This window comes from Polistes fuscatus, unplaced genomic scaffold (assembly GCF_010416935.1).
Source record: "Polistes fuscatus isolate 324 unplaced genomic scaffold, CU_Pfus_HIC Scaffold3, whole genome shotgun sequence".
NCBI classification, from domain to species: Eukaryota; Metazoa; Arthropoda; class Insecta; order Hymenoptera; family Vespidae; genus Polistes; species Polistes fuscatus.
The window spans coordinates 7,190,468-7,215,538 of NW_025113107.1; the positions used below are offsets into that span (position 1 = coordinate 7,190,468).

Below are 25,071 nucleotides of genomic sequence, written 5' to 3' on the forward strand. Positions count from 1 at the left end.
CATCCTAAAGAAACGTTCTCTTTTTCTTTTTTCTCTTCCTCTTTCTTTTTCTTTCTTTTTCTTCTTTCTCTTTTATTATAATAGTTTATTTGGAACTTTTACACGCGACCATGTAACATTATTTCAATGTCGATAAATTATCGAACAAAAGCCAGTCATTTATTTTATGAAATGGAATAGTACAATTCACGAAATTTACAAATATGATAATTAAAATAAAATAACCTTCGGGACGTACGTTTACCTGGACGTCCAGTTCTTCGTCAGTGTCGTTGTCGTCATTACCACCACCACTATTACTTATGTCTTCACCACCACCATCTTCATCACCACCACCTCTACTACCATCACTTCTTCTACAACCACCACTACGAGTATCAGCAGCGAGAGAGTACCAAACCTACCACCATTAGCATCGTTACCATTACCGTTGAGTTCTTCTTTGGATACGAGGTTGGTACGAAGTTGGTTGGTTTTACCGATGGTCTAGACTGTTCTATTTAATCGCTATCACTTCGTCTACCGATCTTATTGTTAGTTCATCGATCATCGTGCGTGAAATTTGAAATCGTGCACTTCATGATTTTTTTATCGGAAATTCAAAAAATTAAGGATATTAAAAATAAATAAAGTCCAAGCGAAAAAAATAGAAAGAGAGAGAGAGAGAGAGAGAGAGAGAGAGAAATAGAGATAGAGAAGAAGAAGAAGAAGAAGAAGAAATGTAAAAATCAAGTTTAAAATAACGGTACAATTTCGCTAAAGAACGTTCGATTAATTTCTATATACCGGCCGATATCTGGAGGGGACCAGTACCGTTTCTCTTTTTCGATATACCTTTTTTTTCTTTTTTTTTCTTCTTCTTCTTCTATCAAGTTCATCAGAGCATTTAATCCACGACCGTTTTCAGTGTCCGCATAGAGGTTGATCACGACGGTGATTTGAATGCTTGGTCGAAAGCTTCCTGGTAAAGTTCGCGTTTTCTTCACATAGAATTCGAAATCGATAAGTGTAGAAGGATTTAAACGGTATATGTAATAGTGATATCTATGGAGAAAGGAATATACGGTAACTGCGTTTCGTCGGAAATTCATTTAGAAGAAAAATATCTGAGCGGATCGCGGAAAAGTTGTCGAGAAGAACGCGGCTAACCGTTTGTTTGGTCATCACCGGTGATCCACGAGAGAAACTCACTCCGCTCTCTCGCTTTCTTCTTCCTCTTTTTCTCTTCTCTCTTTCTCACTCTCTTTCTCTCTCTCTCTCTCTCTCTCTTTCTTCTTTCATTCATTCTATTGCTCTCTCACTCTTCGACCACAATCCACCCTATTTTCACTCTGACTTCTAGTATATTACATAAAGAGACACATTTTATTGGCCAGTTAACGAACCTGCGAACCTACGAACAAGTGCATATCTCCATCTCTCCTTGTGAAAGTGTGTGAGTACAAGCTGTGTGCGCGCGCGCGCACTCGCGCGCAATAGAGCAAACCTGCACTTTTCGGAGAACGACAAAATATCAAGAAAGAATTAGTGGAACGAAGATATCTTACGTAAGTAAATATACATTACTTTGTCGGTTCAAAATTAGGAAAAATATAAAATGTTAAGTTGATACTCTATTATCCAAGATGAAAACGTTATTTAGTCATTTTATATAATTCTGTCAATTTATTCATATATTGAAACAATTTTAATTATCTTTTTTTTTATGAATTCGTATTACTTATATGTACGAGTTACAGTGATACAAATCAATTATTTATCCCAATACACGTCAACGTCACGTTTCGAGATATAATTCGTAGGTCATTTCCTTACGTCAAGGTCAATTAAAGTATCTGACTTTCTTTAATTTCAGTGATTAAATTAAGAAAGAAAATGTTTGATGGGAAAGTTCATAAATGTTGAAAGGAAATATTAAAAAATAGAAGAAATCTCTTCTCCCATTAAGAATTCAAATGCAATAGAATGCCGAGCGTTGTAAGCATGATCGAGAGTACTTACGAAACGTATCTGCTTTCTAAAAAAAGAATATCTCGAACTATACCTTAGGTACAACTCTCTGTTAGATATATTAGAATGTTATTAAGAGATTATTGGTTATAGATAGTAATTGTTCCGAATATATGAGTAGCTAAAGGTTCTTGGAAAAATTGCGTTTCGTAATATGTTAAAGTACAGAAAGGTGTTTTGAAGTGCCACGTGGATAAGCTTCAATGAACATGATGAATCGTCAAGAAGTATTTTATTTTAATAGTGCGTATAATGTTTTGTAAATGCATTTTCATGGTAAAGTTGAAATGACTAGCATTCCTAAGATCTCTGCAGATCTTGTTACGATATTTCTCTCTTTCTCTTTCTCTCTCTGCTTCTGTTTTTTTTTTTTTTTTCAATTTAATAACTAATTGTAAAATAAGAATTTGACCTACTTAAAGGCTGATATTTTAAAATTCATGTTTCATTTAGTATAACGTTCTGTTTTTATTTTCCATCGATTTATTTATATAACATGTGTAATCTGTATTTTCTTTGACACAACACAATATAACAATCACGATCGTTCCATTACATGAGAATGTTTTTTATTGATATACCTACACAGTTTTACGATTACATGGCTGCTTATGTGTTACATCATGAAAAAGCACCGTAGTAGTTTACTTTGTGATAGTTACTTTGTAAGATAGATAAGATTGTGTTTATTACACTCGGTGCTTATTAATGCTATAATTGTAATTATGATCACCGTCAGTTTGCATCGTTATATCCTACAATCATCTAATTGTAAATGGTTACTACTATGTAGATTTAATCGCATACTTATAACTGTTAAAATCTTGACGATGAGAAACGCTTGAGAATAAGTAAGGAATTATTGACGAACAAAAGTAGGCTGATTTATATCTCGCTTTAAAAAAGTGAACTTTTTTAAAAATGGAAAAGAATATTTAATTTTAAAGTAGAGAAACAGAGATAGAGAGAGAGAGAGAGAGAGAGAGAGAAATGACATGCTATTCCTAGACAACGATTTCTACAATAAGTAAATAGAAGTAGCGAATATCTTTATAATATTCCTTCTTTTAACTGATTTCACTTCCTTTTGAAATGTTGAAAGATCGTGAAAGCTTGATCTAGTTTAGGCATTCAACGTAATAGCAGACGGAAGTAAATACATTTCATATATGTTCCTATTACTTTTACTGTAGCTAAATAAAAAGTCATAGCGATCATTGATCTTTCTCATCGCTAGTTATTTATCTGTTTCATATAATTCATACATTTTATTATTGTTTTTGGAACTTTGTTATTTTCGTTTAAAGACATTAACGTGATTTGCGTTAGGGTACAATAAGAAATTCTTTTCGTCATTTATCCTATACTTCCAAAAACTTGTCTTTAATATGTAAATATTTACATATTCGACTAGTCATCATATTAGTGTGCCCAACACAAAAGATTTTAAAAAGAAAAAACAAATACCGCTAAAATTATTCGTTCTTAAAAAGATTTAAACTCGCTGACTAATTTTTGCCTGCTTATAATAATCACATGAACGGTTAAGTCTAAAATGTAGAAAAAAATGATTGAGTGGTAAATTATTAAATTTAAGTACCTTATAACGAATTAAAAAAAAATTATTAAGTTTTTAAATTAAGGAATATATTTCCGCGTTACATAAATTCTTTTTTATGATTATGAAACGTCATTTTTATAAAAATTAAGTTTTCTAATATTTGATTAAATGTCCGAATATAACACTATCGATCCAATGTAATTTAACCAAAAAATGACAAGAAAAATAATTTTCAATATTTGTCAAATGAAGTGTAAAAAAAGAGCACGTTGGATATCGAATCTTTTTGGAATTGCATGTTGGATTTGAATCATGCTTAAACATTTCTACGTGCTAGCATTAACGGTCGTAAGGAAATATTTAGAGATTATTCTTGGACCATGATTATTTTTAAATATATTTTATTACTTTAATCTTATACCTGCTGTTGCATTTAAACGGCATGTATAAGATTATTTCAAATATAAGCGATTGTGAACAACTTATTTGTTTATTTTTTATTGTTAAGTTAGAATGCAAATGTTGAATTTAAAATTGTTTTCAAATCGTATAAAGTTAAGGTTAATTAAACTTTTAAAAAAAGTGCCTATGGAGTTTTACAAATCCAAAATTTCATAGCATTTTTATATAATTTTTATACTATTTATAAAGTGCAAAGCATAATTTTGCAATATGGAATATTTTGGATTTTTTTGAGTTTATATAAAAAATATGCTCAAAGCAAAGTTATAGTATTCAAGGAATCCGTCTGATTATGTTAAGAATTTGTTATCAATATTGTTTTGAAAAAAATTTCATACACAAGGCTATCCTAATATTTTTAAATGGAATTCTTAATGTTCTTTTTTTTTAAATATAATTTTTTCGTGTAATTTTGATTAAAAAAGTGTTGCAATAAATTATCACAATAATTCTCAAAATATTTTGTGAAGATTTTTTGTAACTTACGCATCTATAATAAGTTATACATTTTTTTGATTAAACTTAGCAAACGTTATAAGAAGAAAAGATGAGTGGTTAAATGTAGATAATCTATTGAAGATAATATTTTGTATATATATTATAGTAAAAATATTATTATATTTAAAATTATTTACATTATTTACACATTTATATACAGGATGGTCCAGTAATTATTGGCACTTAATATCTCTGTTATTCCTTATAATATAAAAAAATGTTATATACAAAACTTATATTATAATATTTTTTGCGTGGTTAGAGGCGTATAAAAGATTTTTAAAGTCATCTTGATTTTTTTTTATATGGATTCATATGTTTTTTTTTCTATGGCGTGAAAGAAGGTCATGAACGGAGTAAACCGACGTCAAACTCAAGGTCATACAAAGTCATTCAAGACAGCATTGCATCAAGGCCAACGGCTATAATTTCGGACAAATAAAAATTGAAAGGCTATAAACTGGAGCCTTATTTAATAAAAAAAATTCGACAGCAATATTTATTATTTATTTCGTAAATCTTGATTTTGGATGATTTTGTATGACCTTGAGTCATATGCCATTGTACTTCATTATCATGCTATGGAAAAAAAACATATGAATGCATTTAAAAAAATCGAGATGACTTTAAAAACTTCTATACGCCTCTAATCACGCTAAAAATATTTACGTCCCCTTTCATGCCATATAAGTTTTGTATATAACATTTTTCTATATTATAACGAATAACAGAAATATTTAAGTGTTAACAGTTAATGGACTTCCCTTATATGTTCTTATTCGTTTAATGAATTACATATTCGTCCTACGTAACGTGGTATATCATTTATGTAACAATGTATCGATCGTAATCGAAGGTTGAATGGTTGTCTCGAATTACAACAAACAGGTATTTTCTTTTTCTGAATTCGACAAGAAATATTTTTGCAAGCATTATTAATAATAGTATTTTAATATTCAATTGAAATCGTTATACTGATGGAACGATTCATTTAAAAAATTATTTAAATATCAAGATTTTGAACCTTAAAACATATTCATAGACAAAGTATGGACCTAGTGGAAATAATTTATATTCAGTTTTTTTTACAATTCTTTGATAACGTTCATCCGAGAGCGTGTAGAAGAATAATGACGTAGGAAGTTAGATAATAATACTTGTCGTGGTACGTCAATTTGGTGACTTTAAATGATTTTTCTTCCAACAATAGGGTAATTGTACATTGCGATTTACAAGTGAGTAAGAGACAGGACCAAACTTAAAGGTGAATGTTAAATGTAATCAAGCTTTTGCGTGCTAATTAAATATGTTTCATTAATTTGACAGTTTTATCTAAATAATAAGACATATATTTTATTTACATCAATAATTTAGTATATAAAATAATTATTGACAAGTAATTATTGTTCAATAAGGATAAATTTTTTTGTTTTGTTTTCATGGATGAAAACAAAAAATGAAATAATCAACATCTTAAACTTGATGACATTGACGGGGTTCTTATCTGATTTCTTTCATTATCCTTTACATTGTTATTACTCGTAAATCTTTGAATTTGCAAAAAAAATATTGTAGATAGATGAAGCATTAAGTGTTAAATTAGTTTTTTTCATTGGTAATCAGGTTTTGTCCTTAATCATCTCGATGTATTGCTATAATATACGTATTGAACAACACGTGTTATTATATCATTGATATTATCTATTCATTATTAGACTAATAATCCACGAATAAGATCGGAGAAAAAGTTTTTGCTAATATAAGTTAGTATGAGACAAGAAGGTAAATTTGAATTTAAATAACTCAATCTGTTTGCGACTATAGTTGAAATACGTAAGTATACACAACAGTAGAGAAAAAACTCGATAATTTTCCATCTAATTTTTTACATGCCTGAATATATAAATTATTATTTAAAATAAATGGTTAATTATTTATTAACATAAATAATTATCATATAACCAATGAAATTTGTGCTTGAATAAGTAAATAAGTTTTTTCTTCATTGTAAATAAATAATCAATGTTTTATAATAATTAGAGTTGTTAATTGATTTATAAACATTTGATCCTTGATTCAGAAGCCATTATGGAAATTTAATTTTTTAATAGATATATAGTAATATCATTTCCTTGATAAAATAAGTCAAAATTTATTAATCTGTAAATTAGTTAGGTCATTGTCGTCATTCTACTATTACGTTGTCTCGAAAATTATATCGAAATTTTATTACCAGAACAAAGGAATTTATTACAAGAAAAACGAATAAGTATATTGTGCAAATCATTTTTTATTCGAGATAATTTTTGGTCGAGGTTTTGCAACGAATTCGACGTAGCGAGTTTTCCCTTTGTTTCGTTTAATCCATTTGCATCCAAGCGCTGATATATACGCGAACTGCGACTATCTGCTATCACTAAACGCGAATTATTCCGCATAAGAAACATTTTTTTTTGTATCCGTGAGAATTTGATCGGTGATACGGGTCAGTGGACATTTGAACGTCGCTGATGTTTGAGCAAGAAAGATAAAGTAGACTCATGATGTAAATGGGTTAAAAACTCTTGCTAACATTTTTACGATCGTCTAATTGTTAGTAATAAAGCGAAATTTCGTGTCAAATTTTTTTTCAATATGCTGCTAGTTTATTTGAAACGAGAATTGTATTGGCGAATTGCAAAGAATTTGCGAGGTGTTCCTTTCAATTAATATATGTGAAATAGAAATTTCTAGCATTAGTCAGATGTGTGTGTGTTTGTGTGTATGCATATGAGATATATGTCGATAGATAATTAAAAAAATAATATTAAAAAGATAATTAATATTAAAAAAAATAATATTAAAGATAATTAGTTGTATGCGTAAATGTGTGAGGTAAATCGATTGACAATTGAAAAAATAGTATTAAAAGTTCCAGCATTAGTTGTGTGTGTATGTGTGCGTGTAAGATCAAAAGATCGACAGCCGAGAAAAATGTGGAAGATTCTAGAATTAATTAGGTGTCTGCATATAGATGTGAAATGCGTCAATCGAATTAATAATGATATTTATTAGTTTATAGAAACGTGTAATATATTAAAATTACGAATGAGATTACGAGGATCATGAGTAAATCAATAGAGAGAAAAAAAACAGAGAGTAAAATAGAGAGTCTTGAAAGGATAAATCACCTCATTGTCAAAGTAAAGAGTTAAAAGAAAATAATGTTAATATTTTATTCTATTATAGGTATTTTAATTAGTTATAAGAGTAACTTATCTTTAGTCTGTGCCTCCTACGTAGGGTTACGAAAAATATCCTACATAATATATAATATATTCTAACATTAATTAGAGCATATTAAAAACTATATCGATAGAATGTAAGTATGCTTGACCGATTATTCGTTCCATAAAGTAAACGCAGGATAATGCTATCAGTTCAGAAGCCATTTCATTTTACGTTCTCATTTCGTCTCTTTGGCAAAACGATTCGTATATCGAAGAGTAGAATGCAACGTAAAACAGTAAGGTATTTTCCATTTGTACGAGTACTACGATTTACGAAATAAACGTGAAAATCACGTTGCAATTTCTTCGGTCAATTTATTTCTTATCGATTGTTGCATTATTAGATAAATATTACCCACTTTTCGATGAAATTATATTTGTTAGTTGATGTTACATATAATTAGAGACATGACGTTTTTGCAAAGTAGAACAAGTGAGATCACAAAATGATTCTAGCCGTATCTGAATATTCATGGATCTTTAGAGACTATATATAGAATGACGAAGCACTTTACAAAAAAAAAAAAACCACTTAATCATATGGACATTGATGAAAATGTAGAAGATACTTTTTGCTATTACCGTGATAAAAAAAAGAAGATAAACTTCTAACACGGATTTTTACTATTTTTCATCTTATGAACATTTATTTTTTCAACCTGATATGTTATTTAGATGTCTTACTACTTTCCTTGTTTATCTATTATGATAGATTCATAAAAAATTGTTATGAATAAGATGACTATGAGTAATCGAAAAATACAAAAATTCCGTGTAACTTTATATTTTCTCGAAATTAAATTAAAACTTTGTTCTTCCTATCAATTGCTTCACATTCGCTGTGTTCGGTTCGCTCCTAGATATGTAATAACCCGAACGTAGAACCGTTGCGATATATATGCCAACTTTCGCCGAAGTGTACATTTACATTACATATATTACAATCTCACAAACCAATGCCGTATAACCAGTTTCTTCTCTTACGTGTGATCTTCTTTTTATTCCTTCCTTTTTTCTTTCTTTATTAATTTTATCTTTAAATGTTTTAGGTAAATCCCAAGCGAGAGCCAAGGACAACCGATTCACGTTCTATCGAGGCAAAAATAAAAATAAGAAGAAGAAGATAAAGGAGAGAAATAAAGAAGGGAAATAGCCAAGAGTGAAAGTTTGACTCTGCCTATCGTTTAACAATTTTGATCTGCGGTCAGATCTGTGAACTAACTTCATCAGCCAACGACCTTTAGATTTGTTCCTTCCTTTTCATTTTTTCTCCTAAACTCACACACCTGAAAGCGTTGAGGTCAAGCATTTCGCATCTCCTTGATCTTTTACAACATTGTGGCGATATATCTTTATCATTTAAAAAGAAATAAAACGGGAAAGATTAAAACGAACCTAAGAAAGACACTATCTTTATTGTTGTTGATTCGTATATAAAAAAAAATATTATTATGAGCTCTCACACTTGGCAGAGAAATAATATACAAAATTCTACCCTTATACGATGTTGGGAGAAGTAACATGACGATGTGCTTTCTAAACATAACACATCGTGAATTAGTTATAACGCGATTTCTACGTATTGTTCGATAAACAGAGCACAAAACATTCTATCCTATATTTGGTCCATCGTGTAAACTATCGAAAAATATTTCGGTGAATTAAGTTTGTTGAAGATTCCCTTCTTTTTTTTTCTTTTTCGTTCATCGACGTTTGCAAAAGAAAAGATCTTTTATCTATTCTTATCTGGAAGGATTCGTTAAAAAATAACAAGAAGATGAAATTTATAACGTCATTATTTGGAGATGGGTCTCCTAAAACGATGGGAAGAAGATATATGAAAGTTGGAAGGAATGCACTTCTCGGTATAAAACCTGATCAAAAGAATGGCCCATGTTCGGAAAAAATGCCAACACCATTGTCCTTGCTTATTTCCAGAGGCGGCAAGTTAAAACACAGTGAGTAATAACATTAACTTCACTTTTAACTTTCTTTACTTGTACGTTGGTCTACGATTCACTTTTAGTAATAAAAACTGTATTATTGTTTAAAGTCTAAATGCAACGTAAATACTATTCCGAAATACTGAATTACAGAAGATTATGATCGAACTTACGCAGGCGTATTTTAACGGCTTAGTGGTAAACGACCTAATCCTAACTAGTAATGAAATTAGTCGTAATTGCCGTTACAAATTGTCTGTTCCAATCTGCTATTATTATAGCCGGTCGAGCGCGCGAAAATTTTCTTCAGTTCTAATAAGAATAATATAGGATTACCTTAGTAGAATCGATTACACGGTTAGAATTGATTTTTTATCTCACTTTTATATGAAAATATTAATTATCTTATTTACACAATAAGTATATTCTAAAAAAGCGAACGTTTGTTTTGTTGAATATTGATCATCGTATAAACCGAATAAAAAAAAGTCATTGCGGTAATGATAACAACAACTGGTTGTTCAATTTTTCTCTTGTTTTTTTTTCTCTCCTTAATTGCTATGTGTTTTCGTAAAGTACAAAGTTCCCAGCTATCATGAGTAACGGAGAGATTCTTGAGGAAGACACCATTTATTCCTAACGGGAGAGCTGTTTAGAACGATACACGTTAAATATGTTGCCGATAGCAAAACGTAATCCTAGTGTTGCGTTACGGAGAACTCAGTGGGTCAACTTGTCCTCTATCACTTGTTCCACTGGCCTACTGCACCCCGGCCTACTCTTTCTCTCTCTTTCTTTTTCTTTCTTTCTCGAATCTTTATTTCTACTTAATGTCGTATCATTTATATCGTCTCGCATGACCTTATTTCATAGACTCTTTTAGGAAATACAATATAAAGAACCGGATTCTAATTTCATAAAGTACAGGGTGAATCTCAATGTATGCATTTGCGTTAATAAATAGAGATGATTTCGAGAGATTTGAAAGATAATCTTTTCGTTAGGATTTCGCTTCTATTAAAAGGATTAGAAAGGTCGCTGCTTATAATATTGAAAGTGTATTATTAGAAAGAAACTATATAACATGTATGTATTTCATTGAATGCATTCAGACGTCGCGTGTATTTCGAGAGGAATATTACTGTATATAGATATATATTTACATATGTATATATATTTATTTAGTCCTACTTAAGACTCATGGAAACATATGAGATGACATGAAACGGTATAAGTGAAACTACAAATTTTCTAATAATTATCGTTCGTGAGAGGATGCATTTAACGGGAATAAGAAAAATCTAGCCGAAATAAAGAATAATTATTACCATTCGTAAAATTGACTAACTTTTGTCCAGTTTATTTATGCCCGGTTATCTTTTGATCCGTTAAATTGTCAACTGCGGTAAATTATAATCATAAGCAATTATTGGACCGTTATGACGTATATAAACGAACCGTAACGTTGGTCGAGCATCCTATGCGTGTTCATAATTAATACAATACCAGTAGTCAGAGAAGTTAGGGTAACTTTAACGTAAGTAAACGTCGTAAAAGTTGTAAGCACGCTATTCCATGACTCTTCGTTCGACGACATATTGACTACGGTAAAGTTGGTCCGCTGTATTTAACAGATTTGCCGCAATCGCAAACTTTCTAATACGATAGTCACTTGCACCGGCAACATATGCATATATGTTACCTTACTAAGAGGTTATTCTTATAAGAAGTATGTGTATTGTAGATATAGATCATACACGTGAGAGATGCAGTTAACTATTTATTTCAATTACATGGTAGGCGTAAATTTATAATTTGTATGTGGAAGTGTAGGTGTGGTTTGCTTTCTTCTTTTCAAAATATCTTTCTCGTACGATCGCTTTAAGAGAAAGAAAGAGAAATTGCAATCTCGATTTCGTTCATTAATTTGGAGGAAATTTTATTGACGGCAGTTCTTTGATGTCTTTTTCCATGGAAACATTTACGCCATATGAATTCGTATGTATATTTTCAAATTTGTTTTAAATTAATCGTCGATTAATTTTAAATTAAATCGTCGATTCTCATTATCATTCAATTTTCTTATCTATTTCATTAATTTGGAGGAAATTTTATTGACGGCAGTTCTTTGATATCTTTTCCCATGGAAACATTTACGCCATATGAATTCGTATGTATATTTTCAAATTTGTTTTAAATTTCATACGTACAACGATTAAATCGTCGATTCTCATTATAATTCAATTTTCTTATCTATTTCCGTGACGTCAATTGTTTAAAGAAGTCATAAGTAAATAGCCGTGTATTGTTCTTCGTTATGTCTCGCAAAGCATTTAATTATTTTTTTTTTTAGATTTTAATGTTACTTCTCTCATCGTAAATCAAAAGTATAAATACTTCCTTGTTTTATATTCGCGACAACTTTTTCTTTAATTCTGACACATTAATATTACCAGATAGCATTGAAAGCGCGATATCAATATTTTTCTATTATGTTTATTCATTTACATTCTATAAATTAACACTTATTCATCTCTCGCCTTTGAATACCTTTTTTTCAATTTCGATGCGAAAGTTAAAAGTTAATTCAAAATAAAAATAAAATACATAGGAGTTATGAGTTATTAATCGTCATATATTCGCGCAAACCGGAGAATTTTTTTCTATCGATAATTTTTTCAATTTACAATCACTTCCCGTCAAACTTTCCTATCTTACACTTCCCAGTTCATATTTCTTATTTGTACTTCATTATCCAACCTTCACTGTGCAAGTTGCTTTCTCATTTAACATTCTAGTTCCACTATAGTATAATTTCTACTCTCTATATAAATAATTATGAGTAATTTTATATGATAAAATTCACTTTCCCGCAATTTTTGTCAACTTTTTTTTTTAATATTTCGTTATCATTAAAACTTGACATTTCTATAAATCATCATTTCTATTTCATAAATTTTAATTATCCTCTTGTAAGTAGTCGACTTATACCTATTGATTTTTTGTATAAATCCTCTGATAATAATTACATTGTTTTTCATTTCTTTTCATCAGAAAAAGAAGAAAAGACGTGTCAGAACTACTACTTTACTTTTAACATATCCGATCCAAAGGATATTTCTAAGAATTGTTTTCTTTTTCTTTTTTCGTGGCGAATGTCAAACGAGGACGTAATGACGGTAGTAAATATAGACAAAAAAAGAAGGACGTAGAAGAAAACTTATAATGAAATGTTACGGAACTGTTTATGATTTGTGTTGTTTTTCGACGCTCGAACGATTACGTACGCTACTTCGTATTACTTAAACTCAAATTTCAAAGATCGATATGATAAATGAAAACGATATAACTAATTTTTATAGTTAAATAAAATATTAAAAGCTTTCGTTGAAATTTAGCAATGTTCTTTTCTTTTTCTTCTCTTTATAAATGTTACCAAATCCCTTCTAAACAGTTTGAAAGGTTTTACCCATATATTGCAATACTTACTTTTACGACGTATTATATTTCATTAACATATGACAAAACGTTTCTTTTCACAAATAATAGAAGAGAAAGCTTCTCCTTTTTTTTCTTTTTCTTTAAGTAAACGCAACCCGACCGGTTACTTCTCAGACATTTTTTAAGATCACTTTCACTGTCTCGGTATTCTCAGCATCCATTTAGAATAACCAAGGCGAGTTCTTAGATTCGAACGTAATGCATATTCTGCTGAACTCGACCCTGCTTCGAAACGAAATGTCCTCGTCACTTATTACGTGGCGTTAGTCTTGCTTAAGTAATATTCCATGCTGACATGAGTTAATAACCGCTCGAAATCTTAGAAGACCTTAACAAAGTAACAACGACCTTGAGTTGAAATTCGTACTAACAATAAGAATTTAACGAAGATTTTTTAAATTGCTTAATTGCGTTAAGTTTAAACAAAATTTACTTGCTTTAGTGTTTCGTAAACGTGGATAGTAATGAGTAATACCTATGACTTATGTGGTAATTTTTCATACATCTATGTCGTAATTCAGTTTCCTTTCTTTTTATTTTCAATGTTCATTTCATTTAATCGATGGTCTATATATTTCAAGAAGATACATCGTTAGATCTTGTATTTTGTTTCATTTTTTAAATTAGACCTAAACGAGTCGCGAGAAATCAATTAAAACGTTTTCGATTTTTCGTTAATTTTTTGTGTTATACGTAAGAAGATATAAAATCGTGTTAGTGAAAGTTTACGATCATACGCAACTTTGTGAACATTCGTAAAATTACGAATAAGCATAATATTGACTGTAAATCGATATATTGTTATTACTATACAGGCGTGTCATTTTAAAAAATTTTTTTATTTGATAAATTGTAAGTAAATATTTTCCATCATGTTTTATGAAGTATGAATGTATATATAATGTACATACTTCTTATCAGAAATCGATATGATTGTCATGTATTATAACGTGGTGTTTATGTAATATTCAAGGAACATTTTTAAGGTACGAAGAAAGTAAGTCATCTTTTTTGTTAATATGACGTAGATTAATATAATAATATAAATCTAGATAATTTTATCTAGGTGGAAGATTACAGAAGTTTCGCACTTGTAAATAAAATTAGAATATGTCGTAATTTTGTTTTAATGTGTATATGCATCGTTTAATTAAAAAGTACAGCGTTTCTTCTTTTCATCGCATAATTTAATATCTTGCATAAAATTAAATTCAATCGATTCAATAAAATTCTTCAGACTAGCGTTTTCCAAGATATGTTCCGCAAGATATTAGTGAAAGCAATTAGGTATTTCGTGAAAAAGTTTATCTTACGATTTCCGTATATATATATATATGCTTATTTTATATTTGAGAATAAATATTTGTTTTGTTTTATTTTCTTAACTCTTATATTTACTTGCTCATTTTATTTATTATCAATCTAATCTGTAAAATAAATTAAAGAATTTCGATAAAATTTTGAGGTTTACGAGGTGTTTCATTATAAGAAAAATTTAGAAAACGCTGTGTTAAATATTTATTTAAAAATCATTCATATTTTATAACAAATAGCTTCAATAGAGATCGAAACTTGTCAAGTAATCGTAAAGAGATTTAATCGAATATAGAAATAAATAGCGCACGATACTTTCAACTTTTAATCTTGTTAAACTGGTTTTCATTTTTTAAATTAAGTTTTATTTATGTAAATATATTATAGATTTTTCACTTTTACAAGTAAAATCATTTAGTTGATCAATCAGAATTGATATTTTGTACTTTTTAATATATTCGATGAGTACTTAAAACATACAGATTGGTAACGTTTATAGGCGTGGAAGTTACGAAATGCTGTTCTAGATTATTAACTTTCAATGTTGTAAGAAAAAGTGAAAAGAAAGAGACAAGATATTAGCAAAAGAAACAAGGCCAAGTATACCTTGTCGATTAATTTAAGACACTGTCTAACTTTTTACATATTTTCCTAATAATTGTCCTTTAATTGATTACTACACTAATGTCTACAACTTGGCAATCCGCTTTCGACCTTGGATAATAAATGAAAGTTTCTTCTATAAAGAAATTTTAGCAAGAATCATTCTTTATACAAGTTTATATATGGACAAAAAATTTAAACTTTACGATGCTTACATTCGTTAGCATGTCTGGTAAATTTACTTTTTTCTTTTTTTACTTCTTTTACTTACATTTTCCGATAATAAACATTAGAATAAATCTTTATTAATTGACCTTGAGTCAGAATTGGAAGAAGAAAACGAATCTGGAGAAACTGGTTGATGGGTTTTCTCATTTTTTTTATTTGTTATTGATGATGACAAATGATTTTTAAACATAATGGTCTTCGACAAGATAACTTAATAACAATAAATTACTTACTGTACGAATTTTTGGTTAGGTAGATAATTATATTCCACCTTTATGTTTCTTTTATTTTCTTATATTTTTTCGCATAAAAATCAAATGTTTTTCACTTTTATTGAGGTTAAAAAGACAAGCTTCGTCGAACAATAAACGATTGCCGATCCATTCCGATTAAATTAGTTGGGAAATCTTAAAATTAAATTTATTGAATGGACTTGTTTTTGTTAAATAAGTTTTTTTTTCATGAATATCATTATTTATACATTTAAAATCTCGGAATGTTTTTTTTATTGAATAAAAACTATGAGTGACCTTAATGATGAGACATCTTTGCACGAATGAAAAGAATTCAACGAGAGGCAAACGAGTAATACAATAGACCATATTTAGTCGTCGAAGACAAGATTAAAAATATCTTACGCACTACACAATCTAACTGAACCAGCTTTCGTATAATTCACGTAGAAATTGCAATTTTCGTGTCTATAAAGACATTAATAATAATTATCTTTAATGTCTATTCATTATGTTGACACCAAATTATCCGATGGTGAATTCAATTTAAATTATCGTTTTCGCTTCGATTAAAGATGAAGTAAATAGAATAGAGTTTCCATTAAAATTATCTATGACGATATGAGAAAAGATCTGGTAACGACTGAAAGAAGAACACCAAGATGTCTTGTATTTTTCATTAGAATAAGAAAAGAAAATAAACGAGAAAGAGCTTATCTTTATAAATGAATACAATTATTAAAGAAGGATTTCTACTTTGTAGAACTCACGTTTATATCATCAAATGATTAAATAAATTACCATATTACGAATTTCGACAAAATATGAGATGTTGTTCGAAGAATATTTTAAATCATTAACATTCGTTAATTTTTCGGAACGGGTATTTGATTAAGAAATCGAACTGATATTAGTTTTGTTGGAAGAGAGATCGTTCCATTATGTAATCATCTATGTGATATAAACCATTTAGTAATTAATAAATACCATCCACTGAACCTTTTTGAATAAGAAGTTGAAATACTTTCTCTGCGATGTTTACAGTCAGATTTAAATTTTAATGCAAATATTAGATACAAAATGACACATGCGTGTCATTCGTTTTCTCATTTATCGATTATTTTATTTCTTCATGATTAGAATGATCTCATTCGTCGATTAATTTATTTACTCGACATTGAAATTGATGAGCAGTTGAAAACTTTTTTAACAAGATCTAACATTTAAATTATCGTGTGGCGCTATAACTTATTTTTATATTACTACAAATCTTCATTTTATTTACCTGTTCCGATTTTAAATTATGCAATTAAATCAGTCCTGTTAAGCATGGCAATGATTGGTAATGATCTCTTTTAAACTGACAATCCAATGAATTGAAAATGAATGAAAAAAAGAAATGTTTTTACTGTCCGGTGTTAAGGGATTACTTTGTGTCCGGTACTAGGGGATAGGATAATATCAAAATTATGTGATCTATACCTAATCCGTTTTGAAAATTGACAACAAATTTCATAGACAACGAATAATAATGGAATCCTTCATAAATTAACAAATACCATAAAGACTTAAACACAGAAATTTAGCTGTAACATTCATCTGGATCTTACGTGACGTGACGCAGTGTTTTCCTGCCGAAAGCAGAAATCAACCGCTTTCGATGTTGCCTTGAGCGTCATTGATAAACTGCGTCGTATGACCTTGTACCATTACGCCCCCCGCATCCCTTCCACTCGTGTTTGAATCATTCAGGTAGTTATTTTTAAGATAATACGAGTGTCCGATAGGTGCCGTCCGGCTCTACGGGACTTTCCCCTAAACTCATATACATGCTGGATCTTGGATTTTTGAATATTATATTTTATTCATTTATAAACATGAATGATAAGTAGTTTTTTTCGCCAATTAGTGGGATAAAAAATAAGGAAACTCGATGTTGTTTGATGTTCCTAGTTAGGTGTGTATGTAAATTTTGAGAAATATTTTGTTTATTTTTGGTAGTAAAGAATTACTATGTATAATGATATTTGTTACCAGTTTTGTATAACCTTTTTTTTAATCATTTATTTTTATTTTTATCCACAAATATAAAGATTATCTTGAATATCTAGTCTAGTTATGTATATTTAAATGAGGAAATGTATTCTAAAATAACATTTCAAGTTAATTGTAAGGATTTTCTTATATATAAATAATTAAATAAATAAATATTAATAAATAAATTTAAATCTAATAATATAGTTAAGATGATAATAAAGAAGTATTATTAGGTGAATGATCTAACCAAAAATGAATACAACTCAAGATCAATTATTCGATTTAATGTGTTTGGAATGTAGTAAGCAAGGGTTGATTATCAAATCCAGGTAATGGAAATTTCCGTGATTGCGCAAGTTTCATGGTTATTACGTTAGAGGATTTACACGATGACATAATATCAGGGTCGCTCATTACTTTGTTGACTGATGTCCGTGGTCTATAACTTTCTTTTCATTATCGGCATATGTGTATATTGCATATGTGTATATTTCATATGTGCGTATATGTTCGTATCCGTGTACATGTTTAATTTCGTTCATATATCGATATCATTGATCGCAGAGAAAGATACCTATTTACTTTCTTGAATGTATTAGCTAAGTCACATATTTGTAGAAACCTGAACACGCATGACTTTCAGGAAATGCCAGATTAATCGACCTATCGGGTAATATTGCCTATCGTGGAATGCGGAATTTTAGAGTACGACTACCACCTTACATGGTAATTGTTCGTTCCTTAAAAGACGTAGAAAATTTCACTGTTGATTAAAAGGATATAGGTATATATCCATCGACTACTTTCATTTAAATTAGTATAATTTCATTTTTCCTTCATATTTTTCTACTTTTCTTTTTTTATTTTTTGGCTGCAATGACCACTAGTTTTTACTTGCAGTAATGCAAACACATAATTATGTAATGCTACATGAATCATTTCATTTTCATATTTACAACTCAAGTGTTATGTTAGTCACGATGTTAGAAATCTAATTAAATTAATATATATAATTTCAATTTTTATTAAATTTTATTTCTTTCGCGCTCCCGAGTACGTCTAATATTTTTCGCTTCTTTTTAATGACAACTAGAAATTTTTATTTACGAAAAAACATTTTTGTTTTAATGTTTAGAAAAGATAATTTAATGCTTTGAATATAATTTTATATAAAAAATACATCCGCGGATGTAAAAAATACTTAAATTTCATATACGCTTTTTAAATAATTTTGTTGAATTAATAAATTATAAAGAATAAAAGCTTTCTTATTTCAACCCTATTATTTATTTTTAATTTTGCTTTCTTATTTCAACCCTATTATTTTTTTGCTTTCAGGTAGAATAGCAGTAATTTGTTTTGGCTTACTGGCTTTAATCATTGGCATTGTCCTTAGCAGTATACCATGGGTAGACTATATCATCTTGAAGGTTAGTTTTTTGGTATAAAAATTAATTCGGTATTTCGAAGAATAATATATATATTTATAATATTAAAATAGGTATAATAGGGAATTTGGACGGTTATAAATTCTTCTCGTGAACGTTGTTTTGAACAAGTTGAACGTTTCGTCCCTTTATTGGGACTTCATTAGCAACTGAAATTTATTATGACTTTTTAATATGTATACAAAAATTACAATAAATTAAAAGGCGTTATTTATTACCTCGATCGTTATCGTTCACGAGTCTATATATATACATTTTTTCCTTTTCGAAGACATACATTTAAACTACACTTAATATTTACAATACTTTTGTCCTAAGAACATATTTAAGAATTAATATTTAAATTTCTGGATAAGATAAAAAAATCAATTATATTTATAATTACTTTATAAGTATAATAAAAATATAGATGTATATATATACTAAATTTATTTTTAAAAGGCACTGAATTAATTTCTACACCTAATATTTATAATATAATTTTGTACATTTATAGTTATGTAGTAAAGCTCAAATAAAAGTTTATTTTTAATGATATAACAAAGAAACAGAATAAACGGATTTTCCATTATTAAATGTTTTGTAATCATTATTATTTTATTAGCCTCAATATGAATGTGTTATTATACCCAGATTATTATTTTTTTTTTAACTATAAATACATCGAAAAATGTACACGTTGTATTTCAATGTTCCAATAATAGTTTAGTTCCGTTCAACCTTTCTATTGCTCATTAATGGATATATAACAAGCAGTTTTTGTGCATAACAAATACATTCACATACATATATATATATTCTCTCCTTCTTATGGGTTTGAGTAACTTCTCGAACACCTTTTCTCATCTATTCAATACTAGAGTCACGTCTTTTAATCGCCTCTTTGGAGTGGACAGCAGATTTTTTTTCGAATGGATCACCCGTCTATGCATTAACCGCTGTTTCTGATGGGAACTAGTTTTTTCAATGTGGCTAGGCCATTAATATGTATACATATAACGTAAAAATAGATGCACGCAGTAGAAAAACTTATTGTTATGCAATAAAATATATTCTATATTTAATAAATGTATTGATATTAATCACAGAAATATATGATTAGTCATTTTCACATAATCTTTTATTGCAGCAATTGCGTTTATGGAATGGCTCGCTTGCTTTTCATTATTGGCAGAAACCTGGAGTCGTTCGATTGACCAAAGTATACATATTCAACATGACTAACACTGAAGGCTTTTTACAATTCAACGAAAAGCCGAAACTTCAAGAAATCGGTCCTTTTGTATATAGGTGAGAATTTGAAAGATAAATAAATTTGTTTAGAAAAAAGAAACACAATTTTAACCCCATTCATGATATACAGGGAAGATATGGAAAAAGTCAACATAGTTTTCCATAATAACGGTACTGTAACTTATCAACACAAGAAAATTTTACATTTCGTTCCTGAAATGTCCAAGGATGAAGATCTCAAAGTAATGGTTCCTAACATTCCGCTGCTTGTAAGTTAGAATTATTATCGAATTTAATCATTTTTCGTTAGTTTATTATAAAATATAACTTATATGATTGTTGGATAGACAATACAATGATTACATTACTACAAGAAATTTTGATATTTATGAAATTAAGTTGGAATAAATTACATAACGTTTTTCTTTCTTTTCAAATTTCTTATTTTAAATGTTATCTTCATCTATTCACTATCCATAAATTTCGTATGTATTATATTTACAAAGATTACCATTAATTTACGATTTCTCTACAATCGATTTCGACAGAGAGAATGCTTCTATCTTAAGTTTCTTTAATTTTCAGACACTTTCGACGCAAAGTAAAAGCCTACCTCGAATTATTACAATCGGTTTATCGATGTTCCTTAGAGGAATGAAAATGAAACCATTTGTTCCTGTAACTGTTCAGGAACTTGTATTTGGTTACGATGATCCATTAGTTAGTATAGCACATCGATTTTTTCCAAAGACTCGACGTCCGATGAGTCAAATGGGACTCCTTCTTGGAGTAAGTTTTTATTTTCTACAATACTTTTATTTTTATATTACATTTACAGTTACGATCAGTGACGGCTCGTGGTTTATAATCGTGGGAATGTTGCAACTTTCGAAATATTATTATACATCGTAAATTTAATGTATACGTGTAAAAATAACATCACAATAATGGTAAAAATTAAACAAAAATTAAAAAACATAAAAGCTCTTGCTTATTATAGATAAAATTATACGTTATTATAATTATGTTAAAATGATGATAAATTAAAATTATAAATTATTAAATAACAATGGTGTACTACGAGATAGAAAGTGTCGCGTTATGCTAATAGCTTGCATCTCATTATTGTGATAAATACAGTACTGTTATAAGATGGATATTTTCTAAAAAAATAAGAGAATTGTATAAGATTCTTAATGATAAGATGAAATATTACAAGCAAGTATAAATAAATTAACAAATATATTTATATATTCGAAAGAAATTTGGAGTGTTGCCTAAATACGAAATGCTTCTGGCTACGAAACATGAGATTATTTTTGTAAATGAATATTTCTATCGTAGAGAAATGGTACGTTAAATGAAGTATCAACTATATATACCGGACATACAGATATGAAAGAATTTGGTCTTATAAATCGATTAAATGGATTGGATCATCTACCGTATTGGCCGGAACCACCATGCACTTCTATTACAGCTTCCGAAGGTAAATTCATTACGGATTACATATATAATCTTCGTTTAGTAATCTTAGCATGATGTTTAAATAGATTTATCCGAAATAAGAAAAAAAAATAGAGAAAAAAAATGATATTAGCTTATTACTGATAGTGTGCATTTTTATATTTGAAAATGAAGGCTCGTTCTTTCCGCCACGAGATAAAACCGGATCGGATATCGTTCATGTTTGGGACAAAGATCTCTGCCGTGTTTTGCCATTGCAATATCGTGGACCAGCAAACACGAATAATATCAAATCAGATTTATTTACGCCACCGGAAAATGTCTTCGGAAGACCTGATGAAACTACCCCGGAAAATAAATGTTTCTGCATTAATGATCCTTCCGCTTGTTTAATAAAAGGATTACAAAATATCAGCCCTTGTCAGTACGGTAAGTTTATTTTTATTAAAAGATCGATTGTTAAGCTTATTTCTTTGAAATGTTACTAATATAATTATGTATATATTGCAGCTGCACCAGTTTACTTATCCTTTCCTCATTTCTACCAAGCTGACACGAAACTTCTTGACGCGATCGTAGGATTAAAACCAATAAAAGAAATACATGAAACTTATTTTAAGATACAACCGGTAAATATTCGAAAAGAATTAAAACACACGTGGCTTTTTATATTTTTCTTTATTTATAATATTTATTTCTTTTATAAAAAAAAAAGTTTAAAAGGAACGACCAAAGCTTTGTTATTATTATGTTGTATTTTTATTTCAGAAACTCGGTATACCTTTAGAAGGAAAAGTTCGAGTACAGCTAAATCTGAAAGTAGAACGTCAATCGGACATAAGCGTGGTGGAGAAATTTCCCGATATAGTGTTTCCAATAATGTGGCTCGAAGAAGGCATTGAAGAACTACCGCCATCGATCAAAAGATGGGTGTACTTGGCGACAACATTCGCGGATGTCGCAGTACCTTGTGTCACTTACGGGTTTATTCTAGTCGGTTTGATAATTATAATCGTAGTCTTCGTCAAGGCCTACAACAACGTAGTGTTTACACACGAAGCAATAGAGTTAGGAAAGAGAACTATTAGAAGAGGATCGTCTTTCTTAGTAAATCAACAGCATCGATTGCTTGTCAACAAGGACTCTAATTATGTTTTACTTAGTAACGATATCGAGGAGATATCTACCGATGTACTTGTCTGATTGGAACTATTAGATGAACAAAAAAATGCAACAAAATGATACGAAAGAAACAAATAATAGTACCAATGATATTAATATTAGACGATAAGAAATTATTTTATAAGACGAAACTATACCGTTTGATACGACACACCAAAGTTTCGCAAAAGGTTTGTTTACGGGCTAATAAAGTGGACGATTAAGTGTGCTATAAAAGTGGTTAGAAAGCAACAGTTTATTACTTTTATCGTTTACAAAGATTTTAAAATACGAGTCGCGAGAAATGTCCGGAGTTAATTATTTCATTTTTGTCATGTCTGTGATTCCATCCCTTTATTTATAATCCTCAGAATACAAAATAATGCGATTTGCGCCTTATTCAATTGGTCAACGATCAAAATGGACGTCTTCCTTATAATTTTTCTCTTATTCTATATTAAAACTATATAATATGCTTCCTCTCGTTGACTAATTGAGATACTCTCGGTTGAAATCTAGTGCGATACTACGATCATAGATTTTAATATAATTTTTATTAACGACTATCAAATTTGAAAATTGAACAAATATATGTGGTATACATATGTTGATATTGTTTTTATTAAAAAATATAAAAATTATTGAAATTATTTTGAAATATATATGATATTTCTAAATTATCTGAACTAATCTAATTATCTGTAGGGATAAAAAGGACATAATAATATTAAAAATTAAAATAATATTTTTATGAACTTCGTCGTACAGTTTTACTGGTGATTATATTTTTTAATTGTTATTTTTTTTACCTCGGTTGTATGTAATAATTAATTGTATAACTAGGGTGGTATTTTGCGAAAGTTAATTGTGTTTATAAGCATTCGAATATTCGAGAGAAAGAATATTCGAATATTATTCTTTAATTTTATAATTCGTATTAAGAAAGTGAGAATTATTCGTTAAATAAATATGGTACTTTTTTATATTAGAATAATGATTGAAAGTTTTTCAATAATTTAATATACGTCTTCTTATATCAGTTTTGACTAATTTTTCACTCTTACTTGGGGATTAATAAAAATTTTATTATATAAATAAACGAACATTTTTATTTTGATTTTATTTCTCTCTCTATCTCTCTCGTAGGATTCTACAATCGTTTGATACAAATCGAAATAATTAAATGATTGGATTATATATACTAAGTAAGTTTATATTATTTTTCTAAAATAAATCAAAAATTTTAGACTTTGATAACTATAAAGATTACTCATAAATTTCATAAAGTATTCAACGTTGTTATCAGCACATTTGGATGAAAAGAAAGAAAATTATCCATTTATAAGCCTCACCCTAAATGTCTCATCAGAAAATTTGATTGGGCGAATTTTATTATTAAAATTTTGTAATGATTAAATACGAATATAATTATTTCTAATACGAAAGAAAGCAAAGAGAAAAACAATCCGGTAACGATAGAAGTGCAACTTAAAGATCGCAATCCTCGAAAGAAATTTAAATAAAAGAAAATATATAATCACAACAATAGCGCGAATTCGAGAGTCCCATCCAAAGGTTTTAAACTAAAAAGAACGAAGAAATGCGACGTGAGGATGTAACGATTGCATGGAGTTAAAGTTTATTTATATATCGTGAGTTCCATTGGCAGAAAATTAAAAAGTAGTATTGTAAATATATAAAAATAATTTAAATCTAACGTTTAATAAAAAATTAATCTTATTCTAAAAAAAAATAAAATAAAAATTAAATTTCCATAATCATTGATTGCTTCGTGTAATACCTGTAAAAACATAAAAATTATTAAAAAACATTATAAAGTAATTAGTTTCTGTATATTGAATGGATAGAAGGAACCAAGGAAAGGGATAAAGGAATATGATATCAATTGGGAAGTTAAAAGAAACTAATTACAATTATAATGTATATGGTAAGCGGTCTTTGGCTAGATTTTACTTTCAATGGAATGCGTAACATATAAAATATGTTAAACATTATACTGAAAGTAAAATACCATTGCCCAGGTCTAACCACGAGGAGGTAACCGCTTCTGAAGACCCGGGATGTGCATCCTGAAGATGTCCC

General features: G+C 28.9%; 1 protein-coding gene across 2 annotated transcripts; it reads left to right on the forward strand.

The window, feature by feature from the left end:
* Positions 1-328: 328 nt before the first annotated feature.
* LOC122519596 (scavenger receptor class B member 1) lies at positions 329-23,217 on the forward strand. 2 transcript variants are annotated; one of them, XM_043639164.1, is made up of 11 exons: positions 329-453; positions 1,343-1,547; positions 8,850-9,758; positions 18,998-19,089; positions 20,237-20,397; positions 20,471-20,609; positions 20,926-21,129; positions 21,685-21,829; positions 21,982-22,236; positions 22,318-22,436; positions 22,576-23,217. In XM_043639164.1, the coding sequence occupies exons 3-11, from the start codon at positions 9,578-9,580 to the stop codon at positions 23,008-23,010; spliced, it is 1,731 nt and encodes a 576-aa protein (XP_043495099.1). In that variant the 5' UTR covers positions 329-453; positions 1,343-1,547; positions 8,850-9,577; the 3' UTR covers positions 23,011-23,217. The 2 variants fall into 2 exon arrangements, with proteins under 2 accessions (XP_043495099.1, XP_043495100.1); XM_043639165.1 differs by having other exon boundaries at positions 1,377-1,547.
* The last annotated feature ends 1,854 nt before the right edge of the window (positions 23,218-25,071 follow it).

Coding starts and splice junctions, on each gene's coding strand:
- LOC122519596 (XM_043639164.1), top strand. CDS start 9,578: ATGAAATTTATAACGTCATTATTTGGAGATGGGTCTCCTAAAACGATG. Junction 20,398..20,470: donor ATCGGTCCTTTTGTATATAG/GTGAGAATTTGA, acceptor CATGATATACAG/GGAAGATATGGAAAAAGTCA. Junction 22,237..22,317: donor TATCAGCCCTTGTCAGTACG/GTAAGTTTATTT, acceptor TATATATTGCAG/CTGCACCAGTTTACTTATCC.